The following is a 23,294-nucleotide window of genomic DNA, read 5'->3' as shown; positions in this document are numbered from 1 at the left end:
TTCATACATTTTACGAGGGTGAAATCCATTGCCTGCCTGTTAACATTCACGATAAAAAATTATAATAAAATAAGTGAATTGTAAAGTATTTGTCTTTGTTTGAATAACTATTCATCCCTACCTTACACATTAATACTGGAAAAAGAGCCCCTTTGGTGTAAAAACCCTAAGTCATTTTGAATGATGACCATTCACAGTAAATAAGGGCTCCCCCTCCCTACAAAAGCCAATTTAACCACTGCAATGATCACACTCATGCTCTCAAGACAGCAGCTCGGAAAATGGAGCGCAAGTGGAAGAATACAAAATTAGAGGAATTTTGCGGTTCAGGGAAGGATAGTGTCTGTAGCAACAGACAGGCACTAAAAGCTGTCAGGTCAGCATATTTTAGCAAACTCATAGAAAATAACCACAACAATCATAGGTGATTATTCAGTACTGTGGCTAAAATTGGAACTATGCAATCATCTGTCACAGCACCTCAGAAAACAGTGTCTCATAATTTTGCTCACGAGGAACTTCAGCCCTTCACAGTCATAGATCATGAAGAGATAACAAAACTTAGCAAAAAATCTAAAGCTACAACATGTATTTTAGATCCAATACCAACTAAGCTCTTAAAAGAGGTATTCCCAGTAATCTCAGAACCTCTTTTTAATATCATCCTCGCTATGCTTAGGATATATCTCAAAAACTTTAAAATGCCATTTATCAAACCTCTTATTAAGAAGCCACAGCTTCATCCTTGAGAATTGGCTAATTACAGACATATATCAAATCTACCATTTATGTCGAAAATACTAGAAAATGTATTGTCCTCCCAACTATGTTAATTTGGAATGGAATATATGAACAATATCACTCAGGGTTTAGGCCTCATCACAGTACAAGGATTGCACTTATCAGAGTTACAAATGACTTGCTCTTATCATCTGATCACGGCTGCATTTCTCTTCTAGTGCTTTTAGATCTTAGTGCTGCTTTCAACACCATAGATCATGACATTGTCTTGAATAGGCTGGAGAATTATGTTGGCATTAGTGGACTTGCATTAGCATGGTTCAGGTCCTATTTATCAGACCGCTACCACATTGCATGTGTAAATGAGGAATTGTCAAATCAAACAAAAGTATGGAGTGCCACAGGGATCAGTTTTAGGGTCTCTGCTTTTCTTCTTATACATGCTTCAATTGGGAGATATTATCAGGAATCATGGAATAAGTTTCCACTGTTATGCCGATGATCCTCAACTTTATATTTCTTCTAAACCCAATGAAAATTCACAATTCTCCAAATTAGCAGAGTGTATAAATGAAATCAAAGATTGGATGGCCAGAAATTTCCTTCTACTCAATTCTGACAAAACAGAGGTACTAATGATTGGGCCAAAAACCTCTAAAAAATAAGCCGCTAAAATATAATTTGACTCTCGATGGATGTACTGTTACATCATCTTCAACAATGAAGAACTTAGGTGTTATTTTTGAAACCAATCTGTCCTTTAAAAATCAAATTTCCAATGTTTGTAGAACAGCATTCTTCCGCCTAAGAAATATTGCTAAATTATGGCACATACTCTCTGTTGCTGATGCCGAAAGATTAATTAATGCGTTCATGACCGCAAGACTAGATTATTGTAATGCATTACTGGGAGGATGTCCAGCAAGATCAATAGATAAACTTCAATTGGTTCAAAATGCAGCTGCCAGAGTGCTGATTAGAACCAAGAAATATGATCATATTAGACTAATTTTGTCATCATTACATTGGCTACCTGTTAAATTTCATATTCATTTTAAAATTCTGTTAAATACATACAAATCTTTGAATGGTCTAGCTCCACAATACTTAAGTGACCTTCTACCACGCTATATTCCATCACTTTCATTACGATCACAAAATTCTGGCCTGTTAATAGTTCCTTGAATATCAAAATCCACAAAAGGAGGTAGATCCTTTTCATACTTGGCTCCAAAACTAAGGAATAGTCTCCCTAACTCTGTTCGGGATTCAGACACACTCACTCAGTTTAAGTCTAGACTAAAGACTCATCTATTTAGCCAGACATACACCTCATTTATCCATCAACAATTAGGCTGCTTTAGTTAGGTCTGTCTGAACCAGAAACATCCATCATGATCAATAACTCTGCATAAAATTGAATTGCATCTACGCTAATATTATTCTATTTGTTTCCATGTCTCAACCTTGGGATTCATTACCAAAGCCTGCCAGATCCAGCTCCAGCTTGGTGTCAGACTCCACTGCTACATGTCACTGAGAGATGACGACAAACTACAGCCGGTGCCAGCCAAACATCACTTCAGTTTTTTGACTTCAGAGGATGAACTGATGCCAACTCCAACGGTAAAACATCAGATACTTCATATGCCTCTGCCTGAACATTGGATTTAGGATGGACCTCACCGAAATGACCTGCAGGTTGAAATGCGATGCACCTCATTGATCTCTGCCTGCATCACCTTTGTCTATTGATGGACTACACTCTTGAAATTGAATATATAGACTATCAATTAATTGCCAACAAAAGCCTTCATCAGCCAACTAACAAAGGACAATGTGAAATCCTGCAGTTAATCCAGGATGGACTTCAAAGACCCTAGTCATTAATCTTAAGTTAAATTAAGTTAATTTATAGTTTTAAAATGCTAGACTTTAGCTTTTACATTTGTGTGCAGTGCCAAGACTTGCACTGCACACAAATAACTAATATTGGCATTGTATTAATGCTGTTTAGCCAGAGGGGAACTGGCCCCCACAGTGAGTCTGGTTTCTCCATTAACCAACATCTTATGGAGTTTTGTGTTCCTTGCCACAATCGCCTTCAGCTTGCTCACTTGGGTTATAAATACAGTTATTATTTAATTATTTATTTGTATACACATTTTAAATCATATTTAATCAAACCACACAATGATCACTATAAGACATTATAGATATTACAGTTTAATTTTTTATTTTTGTTAATGCACGATTTCCTGTAAAGCTGCTTTGAAATTATGTGTTGTGAAAAGCGCTATACAAATAAAAATGACAACTTAACATTTTGCAAGCAATCTCAGCAAGCACAGACTAAAATGATCTCTCTTTTTTATATTTCAAACAATAGATATTTCATCTCCTTACAACCTGCTTTATGATGTTATCTGTCTCCACAGTGATCCGCATCCCAGCGGATTCCTCCAGAGGCCGCAACCCACAGCTTTACACAATTACGGATGGATTCATTACATGTGTGTCTGTTTGTGTATACTTAGTAACACTTCTCCTATTCTTTCTCATTCTTTGTCCTCTGTCTCCCTTTCACTTTGCTCACAAAGCTTTCCTGCCCTTTTGCAGTCTCTATTCTGTCGTTCAGCTGATAAGAGACACTGCAAACATAGAGAGTCTGTCTAGGGGCGCTTTTTAAACATAAGACCCAGAGTTAGGCCATATCTTAAGAGACCAGAGAGCTTGTCTTTCCTGGCTTCTATCAATAAAACTAGGTGGTCTTTAAGGAAATGTAACTTGCTTTAACTGAGGTTAAATGTTCTTCTACAGCTAAGGAACATGGATCCGTGAAAGATCATCTTCTCATCACCCAGAAACAACATCTAATAGGCTACCGAAACAACCAGAAACCCCACTGGGTGCAAACTATGGCCCATTCCACACAGGCATGCCTTTTGAATGAAGTCTGTTTATTTGCTGTTCTATCTTTAATCAAGTCATTCTGCCAAAGGATCACGTTTACTTACATGTATTCTCTGTGAGCCGAATGGACAGCCGCAGCGTTACTATATCGCCAGAGAACAATCATGGAGGACAGAACGTCAAGAGTGGCGTCAAACTGCAAACAAATGAAAAAACAAACAATGATCAAGCAAAACATCAAAATGTTGAAGACTATTAAATAATGACAATTAAGTTTTCGCAAAGCCAGCATTGAATACTTACAGCGAACCCAAACGCTGATGCACTATGCCGCATTATAGAAACAGCTAGAAAAAAATGAAAAAAGTCAGTTCTGTTAAAATAGAATTGATTTCAATGATAAAAGGTGAAGTGTGTCATTTCTGCACTGCTAATGTTGTACCAGCAATGGAAATGTTATGAATTAATGAGAATTTTAATTACAGTCCACTTTGCACAGTCACTGTTTACAGTCACCATCCACTCCAGCATTCAGGTAAGCGCTGATTTTGATTAACGTATATCCGTACTGTACTTTATATCCATATAGAATATACAGTATATGCAACCCCTTTCTCTGAAAATGTGAGTTTGACTTTTCCTCTGTTCACACTGTGATGTCAGCACTTAGTGTTGATCTGAGCAACCAAAATGGCAGTGTGGCTTGTGTCCAGTTTTAGAGATCCACCTTATATTGACCTCTAATGCACCTGAATCCTCCATCCTGAGACTAAACAAGCAATCTGTGACATTCCACCCATCGCTACAGGGTCAGCCAAATTTCACAGGGAAATGTAAATCTACATTTCAGGACAGTCTTTGCATCTTTTGGTAATGTATAATTGATGAATAATAAAGAACAGTACAATAAAAGTACCGTACATAGTCAAACAATACTATACTGCACTGTTTAGTAGCATATCGTATAGCATAGTATAATATAGTATAGTACTGAACAGTACAATATGGTGTGTAGTAAAATAGAGTATATGATAATACAATATAATATGGTGTATACTATATTGTATGTTGCAAAACAGCATAGTATAGTACAGTTCAGTACAGTATTTGTAAGGGTGAGGTCTCCCAGCTGGGATTTTGGATACTCACTATATAGTATAGGATAGGATAGTACAATAGGGTGTGTTAAATGGAGTATATGACAAAACAGTCAAATATGGAACAGAACTATAGCATATCATTTGGTATGTATGTTACAAAACAGTAAAGCATAGTATAGTATAGTACAGTATTTGTAGGGTTGAGGTCTCCCAGCTGGGATTTAGGATACTCACTATATGGTATAGTATAGTACAATAGGGTGTGTAAAATAGAGTATATGATAATACAGAGTAGTAGGGAAGATAACTATAACATATAATATGGCATGGTATGTTACAAAACAGTATAGTAAAATGCAGTGTAGTACAGTGTGGTACTATATAGTACAGTGTGGCATTGTGAGAGGGCATGTGCTGAGAGGAGATAAATTGCTTTAAGATGCCTGGAGCAAGATGGTGCCTTGGCTAGAACTACAGCTCCCAGGTCACCATGCAATGAGGCTAGTGGCAGGATGGCTGCCCATTAAGGACTACAAAGACCAGGTTGCCACCTAAGGAGAGCAGCTGCATCTAATGAGGGTGGCAGCATGATCTGATGAGAGGCTGCACACAAAGAAGAGAGTGTGTGGGTGTAAAGACTAGCTGTGTGTGTGTGGACACAGACACATAACATTTGTTAAGTTGTAAACTGAAGACAATTTTTATTTTGAGTTTACGAGCTGAAGAGATTTAAGTTTGTAATTTGGAGACATCTGTTGGATTATCAAAACAAACTACCGTTCTTGAAAGTGTGCTTGAAGCCATTTTTATTGGACAGTTCTATGGTTAAAGATCCTCAACCCCTCTTGATGCCAAATATGGTGGAGAATGCAGGCACACAAATGACTGCTGATGTTCAATAGAGATTTGGAGGACCTCGAAAACCTGTTTTCCAAGTTAAGTATACCCCCAATCAATTTTAAAATGGAGGAATTACTAAAAGCTATGGTAGAGAGTAACAGAAACAAACCCAAGCAGCCCTTTTGGAAGAACAAAAGAGGGCTACTGATGTTAAAGAAATCTGGAAATGAAACAATCCCAAGATGCTAGCAGCGTCCAAGTTAGTGACTTAATTCATAAAATGGTGGAGAAGGATGATGTTGAAGCTTACTTACATGCATTTGAAACCACTGCTTCCAGGGAAAAATGGCCAAAAGATCAACGGGCCAAGATATTAGCACCTTTTTTATCTGGGGAGTTGCAGCAAGCCTTCCTAGACTTAGACCCTGCATTGGACAACAATTATGATTCACTACAGAAAGAAATATTAAGTAGGAGTGGCCTCACAGTGTTTAGAAGGGCCTATCGGTTCCACATATGGAACTTCATGAGTGAACAACCCACATGTGCACAGACGCACAAATTAATGCGCCTGGTTAAGAAATGGTTAGAACCTGACAGGCGGTCAGCAACAGAGGTAGTTAAATCTTTTGCAATGGACAAGTGTGTAAGAGCCTTACCCTAGATATCAAGACAAGTTTGTGAGAGCCTTACCCAAGACATCAAGCCATTACAGACATGCAAAACAACCGGTCCCAAGCCAGTCCCTGGCCCCAGCAAAAGTTGTCCTCTAGAGCCCCTCCATAGAGGTTGACCAGTCCACAGAGTGGAAGGTCCAGACAGCAAGAGTCTCCAGTTGAGAGCTCACCGTATAAACCAAGAACCTATTATTTGTGGGGAAGTAGGTCACAATACTTGCCAATGCAACCTGACAGACAAGCCTATGCCAACTGCAGAATCTTCAAGCAGCCAGAAAAGTAACCTTTTGTTACTTTTGCTGCTTTATTGGGCGGGCTCAACATTCCAAGACATGACCTGTCCTGTGTCATGGTAGAGGCATTACTGAACTCCAGAAGAATGATTACCCTAGACAACAAGTCCTTGGTCAACCAAATGCATGTTTCACTAGGAAGACCAATACCAGTTTTGTGTATGCATCGAGAAACATGTACCTACCCCGCATCCACAGAAACACTAATCACCATTAGGGGAAAGTGCGAGATCCGAGCAGGGGTGGTGGACTCTCAGCCAGTGCAGGTATTAATTGGCTGAGATTGCCCGGTATTTCAAATGTTGTGGCAAGACATACAAGCAAGGATGACAAGAAAACCACAACAGCCCAGGGGTTCCATTCCACAACAGCCCATTTCGTAAGTCGAAATGTCCAAAGCCTAACCCACCATTGCTTTCCGGTGCAGATTGGTCCACTGCGGGGGTCAATTCGGAAGTGATGGAATCAGCCTTAGAGCAGGCAGCTGGGTGACCCCAACAGCCTAGAGCTCAGACCCGTGTAAACACAGATGAGGATCCATAGGAGGCAAGGTAGACTAAAGAGAGCAACAGTGGTCCAGAAATACCAGTGCAACAGATACTAACAGGCCAGTATGGAACAGCCCAATTGAATGGCTCTACACTCATTAATGCTTTGAGGAATGTGAGAGAAGTGGAAGGGGTAGAAGTAGGAGTAGGCTTCCCCTAGTGTACCCCCATTTTGCAATTAAGAATGGATTGCTCTGGTGTCATATGACGCGAGCTCTGCGCACTTTGCTAGTTTTAATACCTTTTAATGGAATTAACCGGTGAGATATGATACACTCCGTTCCATAACTGTTCAAGGAGGACAATATGTCAAAGAATTCAAAATCCTGGGCTCTGGAGACATTAAAAGACACGTGCACAAGCTGACACCCCTGAGCAGGCCAGGGTCGATTTGGTTGGAGAGTTACGGGAAATGTGGCGAGAGAGTTGAATATGTCGGCAATGCCGACAAAGGTCGTTGGTGACATGGAGGATCTTGCTGTGATACGTTGATCAATCACTGCCATGGAGGCGGAATTTACTGATGTGGTCACAAGAGTGAAGGATGTCAAGAAATGGATAGATTATCTGGAGTCATCGGAGAGGGAATAATCAGCTAATCCACTAGCGACCAAGGTGTATTTGTCTGGGAGAACTAGGAGGACATGGAAAACCATAGTCGGCAGAATAACGTCCGTATCGTGGGAGTCACGGAAGGAGTGGATGGACAGAAAATGGAGGAATTCTTGGACGGGCTCTTTCCAAGTCTGCTAGATATAGCAGGTCATAAGATGGAAATCGAGCAAGCTCACAGGGTTACGGCTTGGCAATCAGCTGAGGGAGACAGGGCCAATCAATTCTGGCCAAATTTCTGAGACCATCCGATAAAGTTACGTGAGGCGAGGAGTAAAGGAAGATTTTCTTTGAAGAACCACAACATTTTCATGTTCCTAGATTAGTCCTTCATTTGGAATGGTGTATATCCCAGATTACATTTCCGTAAATTGCATAGGCCGATTGACAAAGGTGGGCCATGCCTACCCAAAATTTAGTTTTATTATTATGCATTCGGTCTCAGACATTTGGCTCACTGGTCGCTTCCACCTGAGCGAGCCCCTCCCTGGTTTTGTATTGAATAGGAAGTTCTTGCCCCTATTTCATTATTGCAAAGCCTTTCTATAAAACCATAAACCAGAGAAGTTAAGTTAGACTCGCATTTGCACGCGTTATGGACAAAAGTGTCCAGAAAGTTTAATTTAGATATTTATTTAAATGTTGCTTCGAGCATATGGCTGAACCCAAAATGATGTATTAATAAGTCCCTTTTCTGCTGGACAGAGTGGATTGTGAGGGAGGTTAGTATGCTTGATGACTTGTAGTAAGAGTGGAGTGTTGAGATCCTTTGAAAATATGGTTCAACATTTTGGGATCCCCAGGTCTCAATCTTTAGGTATTTACAGCTGCACCACCTGCTTTTTACTATTATTGGGAGTAGCATACACCCCTCAAAAGTGGCAGATACTCTGGAAGTGGTGATTACTGCTTTTGGAAAAGGCCATGAGGCATCAGTGTATTACTCCCTACTAATTCAGAGTCTGGGGGACGGAGCTTCAACTTCTCTCAAGAGATTATGGGAGAAAGATTTAAACTTGGTATTGGAGGAGGGAGTGTGGGCTAAGATTAAAAAAAACGTAAAGTCTCCATCTAGAAATGCAAGGGTGCACCTTATGCAGTTTAAGATTTTACATCGATTCTATTGGACCCCCTCTAGATTGTATAGGGTTAGTCTTAAAGACACACCCACCTGCTTATGATGTCAATCAGAAGATGGCTATGGTCACAATCCATGTTTTTCGGTGGTGTGTTAAGATCCAAGATTTTTGGTTAAGGGTTCAGAGATTTATGTGTGACGTATTGGACAATCAAATTTCATTTTGCCACAGACTCTGTATTTTAGGCAATGGGGCAGTCATTAAAATAGGGGATAAATGTATAAAAAAATTGGGTCCTAGCCAGTGTTATGATCTAAAGACAGGTCATCCTTAGGGGATGGAAGTCGGCTGGAGCACCCTAATTTCAATAGTGGTGCATAGAGATGAGTAAGGTGACGCATTCAAATGTCATATAGAATGCAGGGAGTTATTTAATAAAAAAAGGGGCAGCTATTTGGCATTTTTGGAAGACTCTCAGAGAGGGGAAGAGCAGAGAGATGTGTAAAGTTAAATGTGTGTGATTTTTTTTATTTTATATATTATATATATATATGTGTGTGTGTGTGTGTGTGTGTGTGTGTGTGTGTGTGTGTGTGTGTGTGTTTTTTTGTGTGTATTCTCAAATTGGACCACAGCGATATTTGTTGAGGGTCAGGGTGGGGTTTGGGATTGAGAGGGTGAAAGGGAATTATGGGGGTTAAAAGTTAATTTTGTGTATATATGTTTTCTTTTCTGTTTCATGTGTCTGAATCAATAAAAGTGTTAATCAAAAAAAAAAAAAAAGAACAGATTGCTCTACCAGATAAAGAAAGAGGGGGAAGAGACCCTGGAACAGTTGCTCGTGCCTCAACCCCATAGAGCCACAGTACTGCAACTAGCTCACACTCACCTGTTAGGGGCTCACTTAGGAGTGGAGAAAACTAAGGAGAGAGTGTTAAAATGTTTCTTTTGGCTGGGTGTTTATAAGGAAGAGGAAAATTACTGCCACAGTTGCCTTGAGTGTCATCAGGTGGCCCCAAAGCCCATGTTTCGCAATCCATTGATCTCCCTACCCATCATTGAAAATACATTTGAAAGGATTTGGATGGACATTGTGGGACCCCTTCCAAAGAGTGCCAGGGGTCACCAATATATTCAGACTGACGGCCTTGTAGAACGCTTTAATAAGACCATCAAGCAAATGCTTCTCAAGACCATTGACAAAGATGGCCGAAATTGGGACAAACTCCTTCCGTATTTACTGTTCTCAATAAGAGAAGTACCGCAAGCCTCCATGGGTTTCTCTCCCTTTAAGCTGGTGTACCCATACAAATCTAGAGGTCTGTTAGATATAGAAAGAGAAGCATGGGAGGAACAGCCTTTCCCATCAGACTTTCACTAAGCATGTGTGGAAAATGAGAGGGAGAACGGCAGCCATCTATCCCATTGTTAGAGAACACATGGTGAAAGTTCAAAGGGAGCAACAGGCTATATATAAACGCCCAGCACAGCCCAGAGAATTTCAGCCTGTAGACAGAATGCTATTACTTGTTCCCACAGTCAAGTGCAAATTTCTAGAAACTTGGCAGTGTCCTTTTGTCTTCCCCCCTGGGAATCTTGTGACCCTCCATGAGAGGACGTCAAAGTAAGCCCAGACCTGAACCCCCAACAAAGGCAGGAGGTGTTGGAGCTGGTGGACCATATCAAAGATGTTTTTTCCATGGTACTGGGGCACACTCGGATGATTTCCATTCCAGGGAAAACCGTGCATCAGCACCTCTACAGAATTCCAGAGGCCCGATGAGAATCCATCAAGGAGGAGGTGAAAAAAATGCTAGAGTTGGGGGTCATAGAGGAATCACAGAGTGCATGGTCAAGCCCTTTTGTAATGGTCCCCAAGCTGGATGGCACAGTAAGGTTCTGCAATGACTTTAGGAAGTTAAATAAGGTCTCAAACAATGTGTTGTCCACATTGATGAATTGATCGACAGGCTTGGCAAATCCCACTTCATTATGACATTAGACTTGACAAAAGGCTACTTACACGTTTCCCTGTCCCCAGATTCTAAAGGGAATACTGCTTTTGCTACCCCAGAGGGGCTTTATCACTATACCTGTCTACCCTTTGGCCTTCACGGGGCCCCAGCCACCTATCAGAGGCTCATGGACCGCATTCTCCAGCCCAATCAAAGGTATGCTGTGGATTATTTAGATGATATACTGATCTACAGCTCAGACTGGGGAAGTCATCTGGGGTTGATACAGAAGGTACTGAATTTCTTCAGAGAAGCAGGCCTAACTGCAAACCCCAAAAAATGTAAGATTGCCTACAGTGAAACAGAGTATCTAGGCTACATGATAGGTAGAGGCCTGGTACAACCCCAAGAACCCCTTCCAGTCTTGCTACACCCATCACAGAACTAACCACAATCAGACACTCCAGAACGGTAAAGTGGACTGAGGAGGCCTTCTCCAACTTAAAAAGGGCATTGTGTTCCAGACCTATCTTGGCTGTCCCAGACTTTAGAAAATAGACAGACATCTAAGACAGAAGCAACCGAACCCCATCACAACATTAAAAAGTGAGCGCAACGTGAAGTGTGTTTGAGATCGTGAGAGACAGACACAAACAATTGACATAAGAGCATGCCGCCAAGATGACATAAGAGCAATGCACTCATGCCAATAAACAACAAGACAAGAAAATGCATGGCAATGTCCATAAGGCAAGCCATGCATTTTCAAATAAGACACAGACTAGACAAGACACAAAACATGTGTGTCAGAGTCCAGCCACAAAGAAACAATCAAAACACAACCAACAGAAGTGGCTGAACCCTGACAGTATAGACGAATGTAGTCAATAAACAACACATAATAAAATGTTAGAGTCATGAAGCACAGACTTTATTCACACCACCAGACTACAATATAAACATATTTGTCATTTACACTAAAACTTTTTTTTTCATGAGTTTAAAGCTCCTCTTACATTCATACAGGTGGGATCATCACAGTCATTTTGTAATATTTTGACCAAATCAGAGCAGAAAACAACAAAAATATTTATAAATTCTGAATGAGAGATGTTAACGATGATGTACCGGTAGGTGTGTGCACTCGCCAGTCACACATCAGACTCGCCAGCGTACAGAGATAAATCGTGGATAAAATATATTTAAATGTCGAAAAAGTCAAATTTGGCAATAATTCGTGCTGACCTCAGACCTGTATACACCTCTAATGGTCACAAATATGGCAGCTGAGGGGAAAAAGTGACGTCACTCAAACAGGTCAATAGTTCATTATAGTATAGTATGGTATTTTACAGTGCAGTATGTTTTAGGGTAAGGTCTCCCAGATGGGATTTTGAATACTAACTATAAAGTATAGTATAGTAAAGTAGAGCACAGAAAAATCTAGTATAGTATGGGACAGCAGCATAGTATAATATGGTATGGTCTGGTATAGTATGGAAAGGTATATTACAGAACGAATGGTATATGGGATAGTATAGTATGGTATGGTATGGTAGAGTACAGTACAGTATGTGTTAGGGCAAGGACTCCTTATTGGGATATGGGATAGTATAGTATAGTATAGTATGGTATGGTAGAGTACAGTACAGTATGTGTTAGGGCAAGGACTCCTTACTGGGATATGGGATAGTATAGTATAGTATAGTATGTGTTAGGGTGAGGACTCCTTACTGGGATATGGGATAGTATAGTATAGTATGGTATGGTAGAGTACAGTACAGTATGTGTTAGGGCAAGGACTCCTTACTGGGATATGGGATAGTATAGTATAGTACAGTACGGTATGGTAGAGTACAGTACAGTATGTGTTAGGGTGAGGACTCCTTACTGGGATATGGGATAGTATAGTATAGTATGGTATGGTATGGTAGAGTACAGTACAGTATGTGTTAGGGTGAGGACTCCTTACTGGGAAATGGGATAGTATAGTATAGTATAGTATGGTATAGTATAGTATGGTATGGTAGAGTACAGTACAGTATGTTTTAGGGTGAGGACTCCTTACTGGGATATGGGATAGTATAGTATAGTATAGTATGGTATGGTAGAGTACAGTACAGTATGTGTTAGGGTGAGGACTCCTTACTGGGATATGGGATAGTATAGTACAGTATGGTATGGTAGAGTACAGTACAGTATGTGTTAGGGTGAGGACTCCTTACTGGGATATGGGATGGGATAGTATAGTATAGTACAGTACAGTATGTGTTAGGGCGAGGACTCCTTACTGGGATAGTATAGTATAGTATAGTATGGTATGGTAGAGTACAGTACAGTATGTGTTAGGGTGAGGACTCCTTACTGGGATATGGGATAGTATAGTACAGTATGGTATGGTAGAGTACAGTACAGTATGTGTTAGGGTGAGGACTCCTTACTGGGATATGGGATGGGATAGTATAGTATAGTACAGTACAGTATGTGTTAGGGTGAGGACTCCTTACTGGGAAATGGGATAGTATAGTATAGTATAGTATGGTATAGTATAGTATGGTATGGTAGAGTACAGTACAGTATGTTTTAGGGTGAGGACTCCTTACTGGGATATGGGATAGTATAGTATAGTATAGTATGGTATGGTAGAGTACAGTACAGTATGTGTTAGGGTGAGGACTCCTTACTGGGATATGGGATAGTATAGTATAGTACAGTATGGTATGGTAGAGTACAGTACAGTATGTGTTAGGGTGAGGACTCCTTACTGGGATATGGGATAGTATAGTATAGTACAGTATGGTATGGTATAGTATTGCATAGTACAGTACTCATGCCAGAGTTCTAGAGTGACACAAACATAGCAAATACAAAATCTGCCTTTAGCTATTGCTTCCATACACACACAAAAACACTAACAAAGGCTCAAACATTTAAATGGCAAAGTCATTACTCAAAAACAAACACACAAACACTTTTCCTCGGGAACAACATTATAAATGAATAACAGAGCTGTCAAGGCATAATATTAAATATTTAGCAGTTTCTAAATATAAATTCTGTGCCTTTTAGTAAAATCCACTCTATTTTCAATGTCTTGCACCAGCCGATTTGAAGGCCAATCCAAATATACTGAGATTTAACATATGATTTCATTAGACAAAGAAACATCCATTGTCTGTGCTGCAAAACTTCTACACCTAGATCAACACAATGGTCTTTGGAGGCTTAGTTTTGTTTAATTAGTATAAAACGACTGTATTTGGACCTCTCTTTAGGGGTTAATATTGGTTTGTTCGGTCATGGTTTAATTATCAGGCCCTATTCCATGATTCTGATTGATAGATCCACTTGCAGTGTACTTGATTCTTTATCTACTCATCAAATTAGACAGCTAACAGCATTGCCAAAGGGAAATGTAAACACAAACCTGCATTTGTATTTACAGTGAGGAAAGTAAGTATTTGAACACCCTGCTATTTTGCAAGTTCTCCCACTTAGAAATCATGGAGGGGTCTGAAATTGTCATCGTAGGTGCATGTCCACTGTGAGAGACATAATCTAAAAAAAAAATCCAGAAATCACAATGTATGATTTTTTAACTATTTATTTGTATGATACAGCTGCAAATAAGTATTTGAACACCTGAGAAAATCAATGTTAATATTTGGTACAGTAGCCTTTGTTTGCAATTACAGAGGTCAAACGTTTCCTGTAGTTTTTCACCAGGTTTGCACACACTGCAGGAGGGATTTTGGCCCACTCCTCCACACAGATCTTCTCTAGATCAGTCAGGTTTCTGGGCTGTCGCTGAGAAACACGGAGTTTGAGCTCCCTCCAAAGATTCTCTATTGGGTTTAGGTCTGGAGACTGGCTAGGCCACGCCAGAACCTTGATATGCTTCTTACAGAGCCACTCCTTGGTTATCCTGGCTGTGTGCTTCGGGTCATTGTCATGTTGGAAGACCCAGCCTCGACCCATCTTCAATGCTCTAACTGAGGGAAGGAGGTTGTTCCCCAAAATCTCGCAATACATGGCCCCGGTCATCCTCTCCTTAATACAGTGCAGTCAGCCCTGTCCCATGTGCAGAAAAACACCCCCAAAGCATGATGCTACCACCCCCATGCTTCACAGTAGGGATGGTGTTCTTGGGATGGTACTCATCATTCTTCTTCCTCCAAACACGGTTAGTGGAATTATGACCAAAAAGTTATATTTTGGTCTCATCTGACCACATGACTTTCTCCCATGACTCCTCTGGATCATCCAAATGGTCATTGGCAAACTTAAGACGGGCCTTGACATGTGCTGGTTTAAGCAGGGGAACCTTCCGTGCCATGCATGATTTCAAACCATGACGTCTTAGTGTATTACCAACAGTAACCTTGGAAACGGTGGTCCCAGCTCTTTTCAGGTCATTGACCAGCTCCTCCCCTGTAGTTCTGGGCTGATTTCTCACCTTTCTTAGGATCATTGAGACCCCACGAGGTGAGATCTTGCATGGAGCCCCAGTCCGAGGGAGATTGACAGTCATGTTTAGCTTCTTCCATTTTCTAATGATTGCTCCAACAGTGGACCTTTTTTCACCAAGCTGCTTGGCAATTTCCCCGTAGCCCTTTCCAGCCTTGTGGAGGTGTACAATTTTGTCTCTAGTGTCTTTGGACAGCTCTTTGGTCTTGGCCATGTTAGTAGTTGGATTCTTAGTGATTGTATGGGGTGGACAGGTGTCTTTATGCACCTAATGACCTCAAATAGGTGCATCTAATTTAGGATAATAAATGGAGTGGAGGTGGACATTTTAAAGGCAGACTAACAGGTCTTTGAGGGTCAGAATTCTAGCTGATAGACAGGTGTTCAAATACTTATTTGCAGCTGTATCATACAAATAAATAGTTAAAAAATCATACATTGTGATTTCTGGATTTTTTTTTTTAGATTATGTCTCTCACAGTGGACATGCACCTACGATGACAATTTTAGACCCCTCCATGTTTTCTAAGTGGGAGAACTTGCAAAATAGCAGGGTGTTCAAATACTTATTTTCCTCACTGTATATCTATTCCTTTAATACCAGGTTTAATTGGTGCCTTGGAAACTAAAATAATCTTGTATACTCTGAAGGGCCCCTTCCAGTAAAATCACACACAATATCACAAAAATACTGTCTAAGACTTAATCTTACACAAACTGGAGGGGTTTAGTCTGTTACAGTGCGTTGTACCTCATACAGTGCGACTAGGGCAATGAGAAAGGTATTTATGGAGAGTTATGTATCTGCAGAAAGCCAAAACTATTCCCTGCTCATTAGGAAGTCATATTTATGCTGATATCCATACAGTCAGCAGATTCAACTCGGAGTGCTGATACTGCGACCTGACCCGATCATGAGAATTATGAAGCTCATAACAACCATAGGATCGCCATGAAGCTTTGTGTATATAAAGAATGAATGTGGGTAATTCAGACTGTCACTGATGCAAAATGAACCTGTAACAAAGTTAAATGTCAACACTTAAAGCTCATCGCACTTCGTTGACAAATTCCAGGTAGATCCAACATGATCACACAGGAAATTGACATGTTGCTTCAGAATGTTTGTGTACCTTGAATTCGACAAATTACTGTCGAAAAGCAGCATCCCCCATCAGACATTTTTGTATCAATTCAAATGTGTTTACATTTCCCTGATAGCATATTGCACAAACAACCTCCAAGACCAGGAAGTAATTGCGTTTACATAAACAATGGTGAGCGTGATTCTAAGGCTCTAAAATTACGTATTTACTCCACTGACAGTTAGATTTAGGGTTATGTGGGAGAAGGGTTAGTATAATATGCATTCCTGTTGACTGTATAGCATCATTTATGACTAAAAAACAACTAGCTTTCAGGACCACTCTGTGGACATTTTACCTGGAAAATGGAGCTCACATGTGCCCATACGTTTCACAACACTTCCAGTTTCGGCCACTAGGGGCAGTGATTCTACTTTCGATATGCACAGACTGATTTCAGCAGAAGAACATTCTACCTACTTTTGCCGAATTCCCATTAAGATTAGTCTGGCAGATCACGGAACGCTATTTTAGATCAAAGACTACTGTAAAGCTAGCTGCCTAATGTGGATAAGCTATTGGTTTAGTTGGGTTTGGGCGATGACTGGTTGAAATTAAAGTTGTTCCACCAATAACAAATTATCTGTTCTAGTGTAACAGGATACAACACAAAGTTTGGCTACAATAAATATGGTGTTATAAAATACATGCTTACGTATTGATTTACATTTCCCTCTAGGAGTTATGAGCAATTATTCTGATCCTTATTCACATCAATAAGAACCATTTTGCTACTCATGCCAAATTGTTTGAAAAGATTGCTGTTATGTGACAAGAGCTATTTCTGGCACCTATTCTCAGTTGCATCAATGGCATGTTGGGCTCATAAATTCTCCTTTAAGATTTTGACCTTGAGTGCCTTTAGCAAACGTTTTGACTTCATGGATCACAAGGCTGCTCCGTTGAGTTTTAAAAATATGTCATTTAGATGTGGAATGGGTCAGTTATTATTATGTGGCAAGAATTATGGGAAATTATGTCTATTTTACAGTTTTTCTCAGTCGCTTTGGCTACTTATTTTAAACAGTCCCTAAACCGTAAGTACAATTGTCACAACTATTTTATGGGACATCGCAACTCTATTGCATGTCTGCAAAATGCAGTAACTTACCCAAAACATTTAATTCATGCTTCAAAACCTAGTTAACGTTTCATTAAATTGGCCAATGCCAATTTGCCAAAAGTCTTTTTGTCAGTGTGAGCCATTCTGTCCAAAATGTTTAGATATTTTTTCACCATGACAGACCCTGGAAATGTTTGTGTGACAGGGCGGAGGGCGGGGCCGGGTCGTGATTATACACACCCGGTCCCTTATCAGGCTAATTAAGCCTCTGAGAGGGATAAAGGCTGATTGCGGACAGTGGTGCGAGGAGAGAGAGATAGTTTACGGACATGTCCGTCATGTGTGTGTGTTTGTCTTTTGTTTAAGTTAATCATTAAAATATTGTTTATATCGACAGGCCGGTTCTCGCCGCCTCCTGTCCATTGAACTGCTTTACACTGGTGCCCTAACCCGGGAAGGAGGAGGGATACGCCGTAGTAGAGTTCTCGCCACTACCATCCACCCCAACGGAGCAGCCTGGAAGCGGAGAAACGGCCGCCGACCGCGAGGGGAAAAGGGGCTCCTAACCGACCGCCTGGAGCGGTCAGGGCCGCTGCCAGGGGCGGAGGAGTCCCCTACCGGCCGCTGAAACGCGGCAGGGTCTGAGACCGCCTGGAGCAGGAGAAACGCTGCCAGGGGCGGGGGAGACCCCTTCTGTTTCTCAAGAATGCGGAGGGCGTTCCATCTGCCAGGGGCTGGAGGACTGCCTCTGATCCGCCTGGAGAGGCACGGCTGTCATCCGTTAGAGTGTGGAGGAGTGGCCGAGGAACAAGCTATCAGAGAACTGGCGAGTCAGTGTTTTTTTTTCTTTCATCTCTCTCTCTCTCTCTCTCTCCTCTCACTGCCGATCCGCGTTGGCCTTTTCCCTCTCGTTTAAATTTTTACAGTGTTTTTTGGGGGGTACTACAGTGTTACAGGAAGTACCCCCCCATTTTTTATATTTCTGTTTCCCCTCCCCTTGTCCCCTCCCTCATCCAGGTAGACGGGGATGACCTGGCGGCAGACGGGGCTTAGGGCACGCCCTCCCCCAGGGAAAGAGTGGGGGGGGGTGTACGTCATGCCGGGGGCTCCCCTGCCTGAGAGAACGAGGGAGAAATGTGACAGGGCGGAGGGTGGGGCCAGGTCGTGATTATACACACCTGGTCCATTATCAGGTTAATTAAGCCTCCGAGAGGGATAAAGGCCGATTGCGGACGGTGGTGTGACAAGAGAGAGCTAGTTTACAGACATGTCCGTCATGTGTGTGTGTTTGTCTTTTGTTTAAGTTAATCATTAAAATATTGTTTATATAGCCAGGCCGGTTCTCGCCTCCTCCTGTCCATTGAACTGCTTTACAGTTTGTTATATACAAATTTCATTTTTGTTCTACTTTTTTGTTGACACTGACTGCATACTATACTATACAAGAATGTCAGTTTTGTTCAGCTGAATGAAAAGGGAAAAGACAATATTGTAGTACACTGAAAAGGATAAGCACATTTGTATTCATTTTTGTAGCAATGCATTACATGTAAACAGAAAATTCACATTTGCATGTCAATTTTTACACATTTCTTACATGCAAAGTCATATATATTGAACCGATAATTGCCACAAAATGAACTAAAAACTACAACAATTAAAAAACTATTGTTTTTGAACGTAATGTTTTGAAAAAAATTATTCTCATTCGAGAATTGACCTAAAGCGATTTGAGGAAAAACTACTATTTGGTGTTACTTGAACAAATGACCTCTGTAAACAAAACACATTTGTTCATAAATTGGCTGACAGCTTTCTAAGTCTTCCACAGAAGAAACACAATCCAAAATAGATGTTTTTGTTGCTTTCAAGGTGCGTACATGTGCTTTCTACTTTCTTGGTTGGTGTTTGTTCAGTGAAAATAGGGCAAATTCTTTAGAGACAGTGAGTCTGAACTGCAGAACGTTGAAATCCAACTCAACAGCTGCGCTCCATAAAAAAAAAAGTCTTCCTCCCTGTCTGTCATTTTGCGGGCACACACACAAACATTCAAGCTTGCACACAAACTAAGACAGAGAATATAGTTTCTGTGTCAGAGTTGCTGAATATATTTGCATGTCGTTATCACCTAGAGGACATGTTAAAAAATCTTCTGATATTTCAGAGTTCTGCAGAGATATGAGAGACTTCCAACTGACAAGGATCGGTGTTATGATTCTGCAAAAACAAATACTAAAACAAAAACTGTTAATGCTAAAATTGTAATGCTATAACTATTAGTAATACTGCCCCAAAATGGTGCCAAAATCCGAAATACTGTTATTCTACAAAGGTTTTTTTTAAATCCCTAAACCGAGATCCAAAAGTTCTAACACTAACTCCTCCTAGAGCCTTTCAGATGCATCCCCAAAATTGGTACAGACCTTCAGACTGCTCTGACTTAGTGTGCTCTGTCTTTTCTAACTGATCAGACTTACGGTTTTTGCACAGCGGACCATTAAATATCAGACAACTCTCATAGACTTGCATTGAATGTTCAAACAAGCCAACTGAATGCTCGTTAATTCAAACTCCAACTTTAAAAGAAATCCTAATGTAAACAAACCCACAAAAGGTCTTTGATCTCCTTAAGTTGCTCTCTCTCTCTCTCTCTCTCTCTCTCTCTCTCTCTCTCTGTCTGTTTATTTGAAAGTCCGTCTGAATATATAGCTAGCTGGCCGATTGACTTTGTGTAAGTCTGTATACCCATCAAATTTCAAACATTTCAGACATGGCTTTGTCAAGCCAACATCAAAGATTGTCTTGACACCTCTGCTAAGGTGATCATTTGGTGATATTTCTCCTGTTTGCGCACATCCATGAAATTCTTGACCTAGGAGAACTCGGTTAGTCAAAGAATGTTAATGATTGGTTAAAACTAATCGTGGGTACGAATTGGACGTTCATTATTTACAATCGTGCGTACCAGCTGAGAAAATAGTAGTTAGACTCCTGGGGACAAAATACTTCTCTAACTTAACAGTCCCAGTCCTCTGTCACTTTTATTGTTTGGAACAGAGCGGCCTGGATATCCTTAAAAAACACACCTTTTGTGTCTACTGAAGTGTAATTTTGGGGTAAAGTGTGCCTTTAAGACAGAGAGAGAGAGAGAGAGAGAGAGAGAGAGAGAGAGAGAGAGAAGGCGTTTGGAGACTGATGAAGAAATAAAAGAGAAAGAAAGGAACGAACAGAGGAGGAAAAGAATGAGGTTTGGGTAATATATGCCAGCTACTGCGAGAACTGAATTCCCAGATGCCTCACGGCTTCCAGTACAGCCAATTAACACGCTCTCAGCGACTGAGTGTCTGCTTCACACATACAAACACACACACACACTTACTTGGACTCCGAGAGCTCACATACCTCGAAACCTAATAAGCAAGCACACACAGAAATTGTGTTTCCTCTGTTGAGCGAATCAAGGTCTATTTGGTACAACGAAATGTGTTTAAATGTCAGTTCTTGGAGAAAATATTGACTTCACACTAGAGGAAAAAAGGCTAAAATTAGTACCTGGATAGTTGATATGAAATACTTAAAATAGGAAATTGACATGATCTGCGTCAAAGTGATCTCATGGAAATTACGGGACTGTGGTGACGTTTTTGAACGATTAAGATAGACGGATGGACAGATAGATAGTTTGAATCCACAAACCTTTCCGTTTGAACCACCATAATGACTATAGTTACTAAAAAATATTAATCAACTACACATGGCTAATTATTTCTCTACAATTGTAATCAGATTACTTTAGTGATTACTTAATTTTAAAAGTAATCACATTACTAATTACTTTGAAGCAACCAATTATTTCTCCACAACTGTAATCAGATTACTTTAGTGATTACTTAATTTTAAAAGTAATCACATTACTAATTACTTTGAAGTTACTTTCCAAACCACTTTTCTGCTCAACAAATTCAAAATAATGTCTATATTTCTTCCTTGTTCATTGTTACACACAATTCATACACTCAGCACCTCAAATGTCAAATGTCTCCTATGGGAGGTTTTGTCATATTTAGCTCCTTTTGAGGAATTATTGTGTCCTCAAACTACAGCTAAGCACAGACGCACACTCATTTACCTGATGCACGAGCATCACATCCAAACCTAATAAACACAGGAGAAATTGTGTTTCCTTCTTTGTGGGAATCAATGACTATTTGATACTGGTAACATAATGTAAATCTAAACATGGAGAAATTATTGACTTCAGACTAGAGGGAAACAGAATTAGTATGCCCGTGTGTGTGTGTGTGTGTGTGTGTGTGTGTGTGTGTGTGTGTGGAGAGAGAGGTAGAGAACGAGTATGCAGTAATTGTCTTGCAGTAGGCACAGAATGTAAATATCATACTGGTCACAGATAGAAGGGGAGAGAGAGGGGGCTCACTCAGGTATTAATGCATTCAGCTCTAGCAGCCTGTAAAAGCCAGCATGCCAACTCCCTTAGAGCCCACCATCTAAAAATAAAATATGGAAGACAGATAGAGAGAGAGAGAGGTGAAGTGGTGCACTGCCCTCTCTGTACCTCCTCTGGTTTATAAACATCAACAGGGTGAACTGAATGCAAAAGATAAATTCGCTGTCTCATTGATTTCAACTGATAGGTTCTCCTTTAGCTCAACCTTCAAGTTGGTCAAGGTAGTTTGTAGTTCTGCCACTTCGTCGATCCTTGTTGACATGCCGCTCTCCATGTCCTTAATTGTAGCCTTCATTTGATCAATATCAGTCCACGTTAGCACCGCGTTATTGGCTAGATCAGTTCTGACTGCCTGGAGCTCACTTTCAGGTGGTTAAATCTTAAGTTCTGTCCTTATAACTGAGGAGATATCTGCTTTTAAGGCCAATTGGATCTGGGATTTTAAATCTTCCATATCTGTTTCACATGGGTCCATGATGGGAGGAGTCGGTGTGCGGGCCCGGTCAACAGTTGAACATTGCGTCGAGGAGGTGTTGGGCCTGGAGTTAGAGGATCCCAAGAAGATTTGAAGCCATTACTCAAAATGAAAACGGCTTTTTTCACCTTCGCTGGGTGTATCTGAGTATATTTTGAGATGCTTTGATATTATTTACAAAAAAGCGCTTCATTCTGATGTGCCACGGAGCACAAGTCGCATAGTTTTATATTAAATTCAACCCAAAGCATTAGCAATGGACAAAGATGATTTAATCTAGCCATCACTGGATGATACTGGAAGACTCAGATCATCTAATGCTATACTGATCTGATGGTTTATCTGCACCAATTCGAGGCCAAATTCAGTTAAAAACATAATCCATAAGTCAAACAGTGATTTGATCTACTCAAAACCCATACTGACCCAGTTCAAATGCATGCAACCCAAATATAACTCTATATTTTCCCCATAATCTTAACAATAATGGTTTTAAGTTCTTCAATGATTCTTGAGATGACTGTATTAATTCATATATGTAGAGTTGTACAAACAGAGGACAACTGAGTGTATTGGAAAGCATGCAAATTGGGCTTCTAATTTAAATGTCGGCTAAATTGTATTATATCCATGCCTCAAAAATATATAGATATTTCATGACATCCCTACAAAACAGTTGTTGTGGGCATGTATCGAACTAGCCCATATGAGCTCGCAGTCAAATGAGTGTACTTTGAAAGGCTGGGCACTCAACCATGCGCCAGATTTAAAGGCGTTTTAAGCAAATTTTTCATGGAAAGGTATGCAAAAAATGTCCCTACTCCCTAAGAAATTAATAAAATAAGTGTCATGAGATATCTCACCGGTGTCTATGACAGCTATAGACTTTGTAAACAGCAAACAGTAATGTGTCCACGGACA

General features: G+C 40.4%; 1 protein-coding gene across 1 annotated transcript in view; it reads right to left on the bottom strand.

The window, feature by feature from the left end:
• The window catches only part of LOC127641116 (transmembrane protein 163-like), a 39,514-nt gene that overhangs the window by 10,648 nt on the left and 5,572 nt on the right, over positions 1-23,294 (bottom strand). Inside the window, exons 3-4 of the mRNA XM_052123891.1 lie at positions 3,958-4,001; positions 3,759-3,850 (exon numbers count right to left, since the gene is read on the bottom strand). Coding sequence (XP_051979851.1) covers positions 3,759-3,850; positions 3,958-4,001 — 136 coding nt within the window. The remainder of the gene's footprint in view (positions 1-3,758; positions 3,851-3,957; positions 4,002-23,294) is intronic.

This window comes from Xyrauchen texanus, chromosome 50 (assembly GCF_025860055.1).
Source record: "Xyrauchen texanus isolate HMW12.3.18 chromosome 50, RBS_HiC_50CHRs, whole genome shotgun sequence".
Taxonomy (NCBI): Eukaryota; Metazoa; Chordata; class Actinopteri; order Cypriniformes; family Catostomidae; genus Xyrauchen; species Xyrauchen texanus.
The sequence above is the reverse complement of the archived record's forward strand: the minus strand, read 5'-3'. Positions and strand labels throughout refer to the sequence as shown.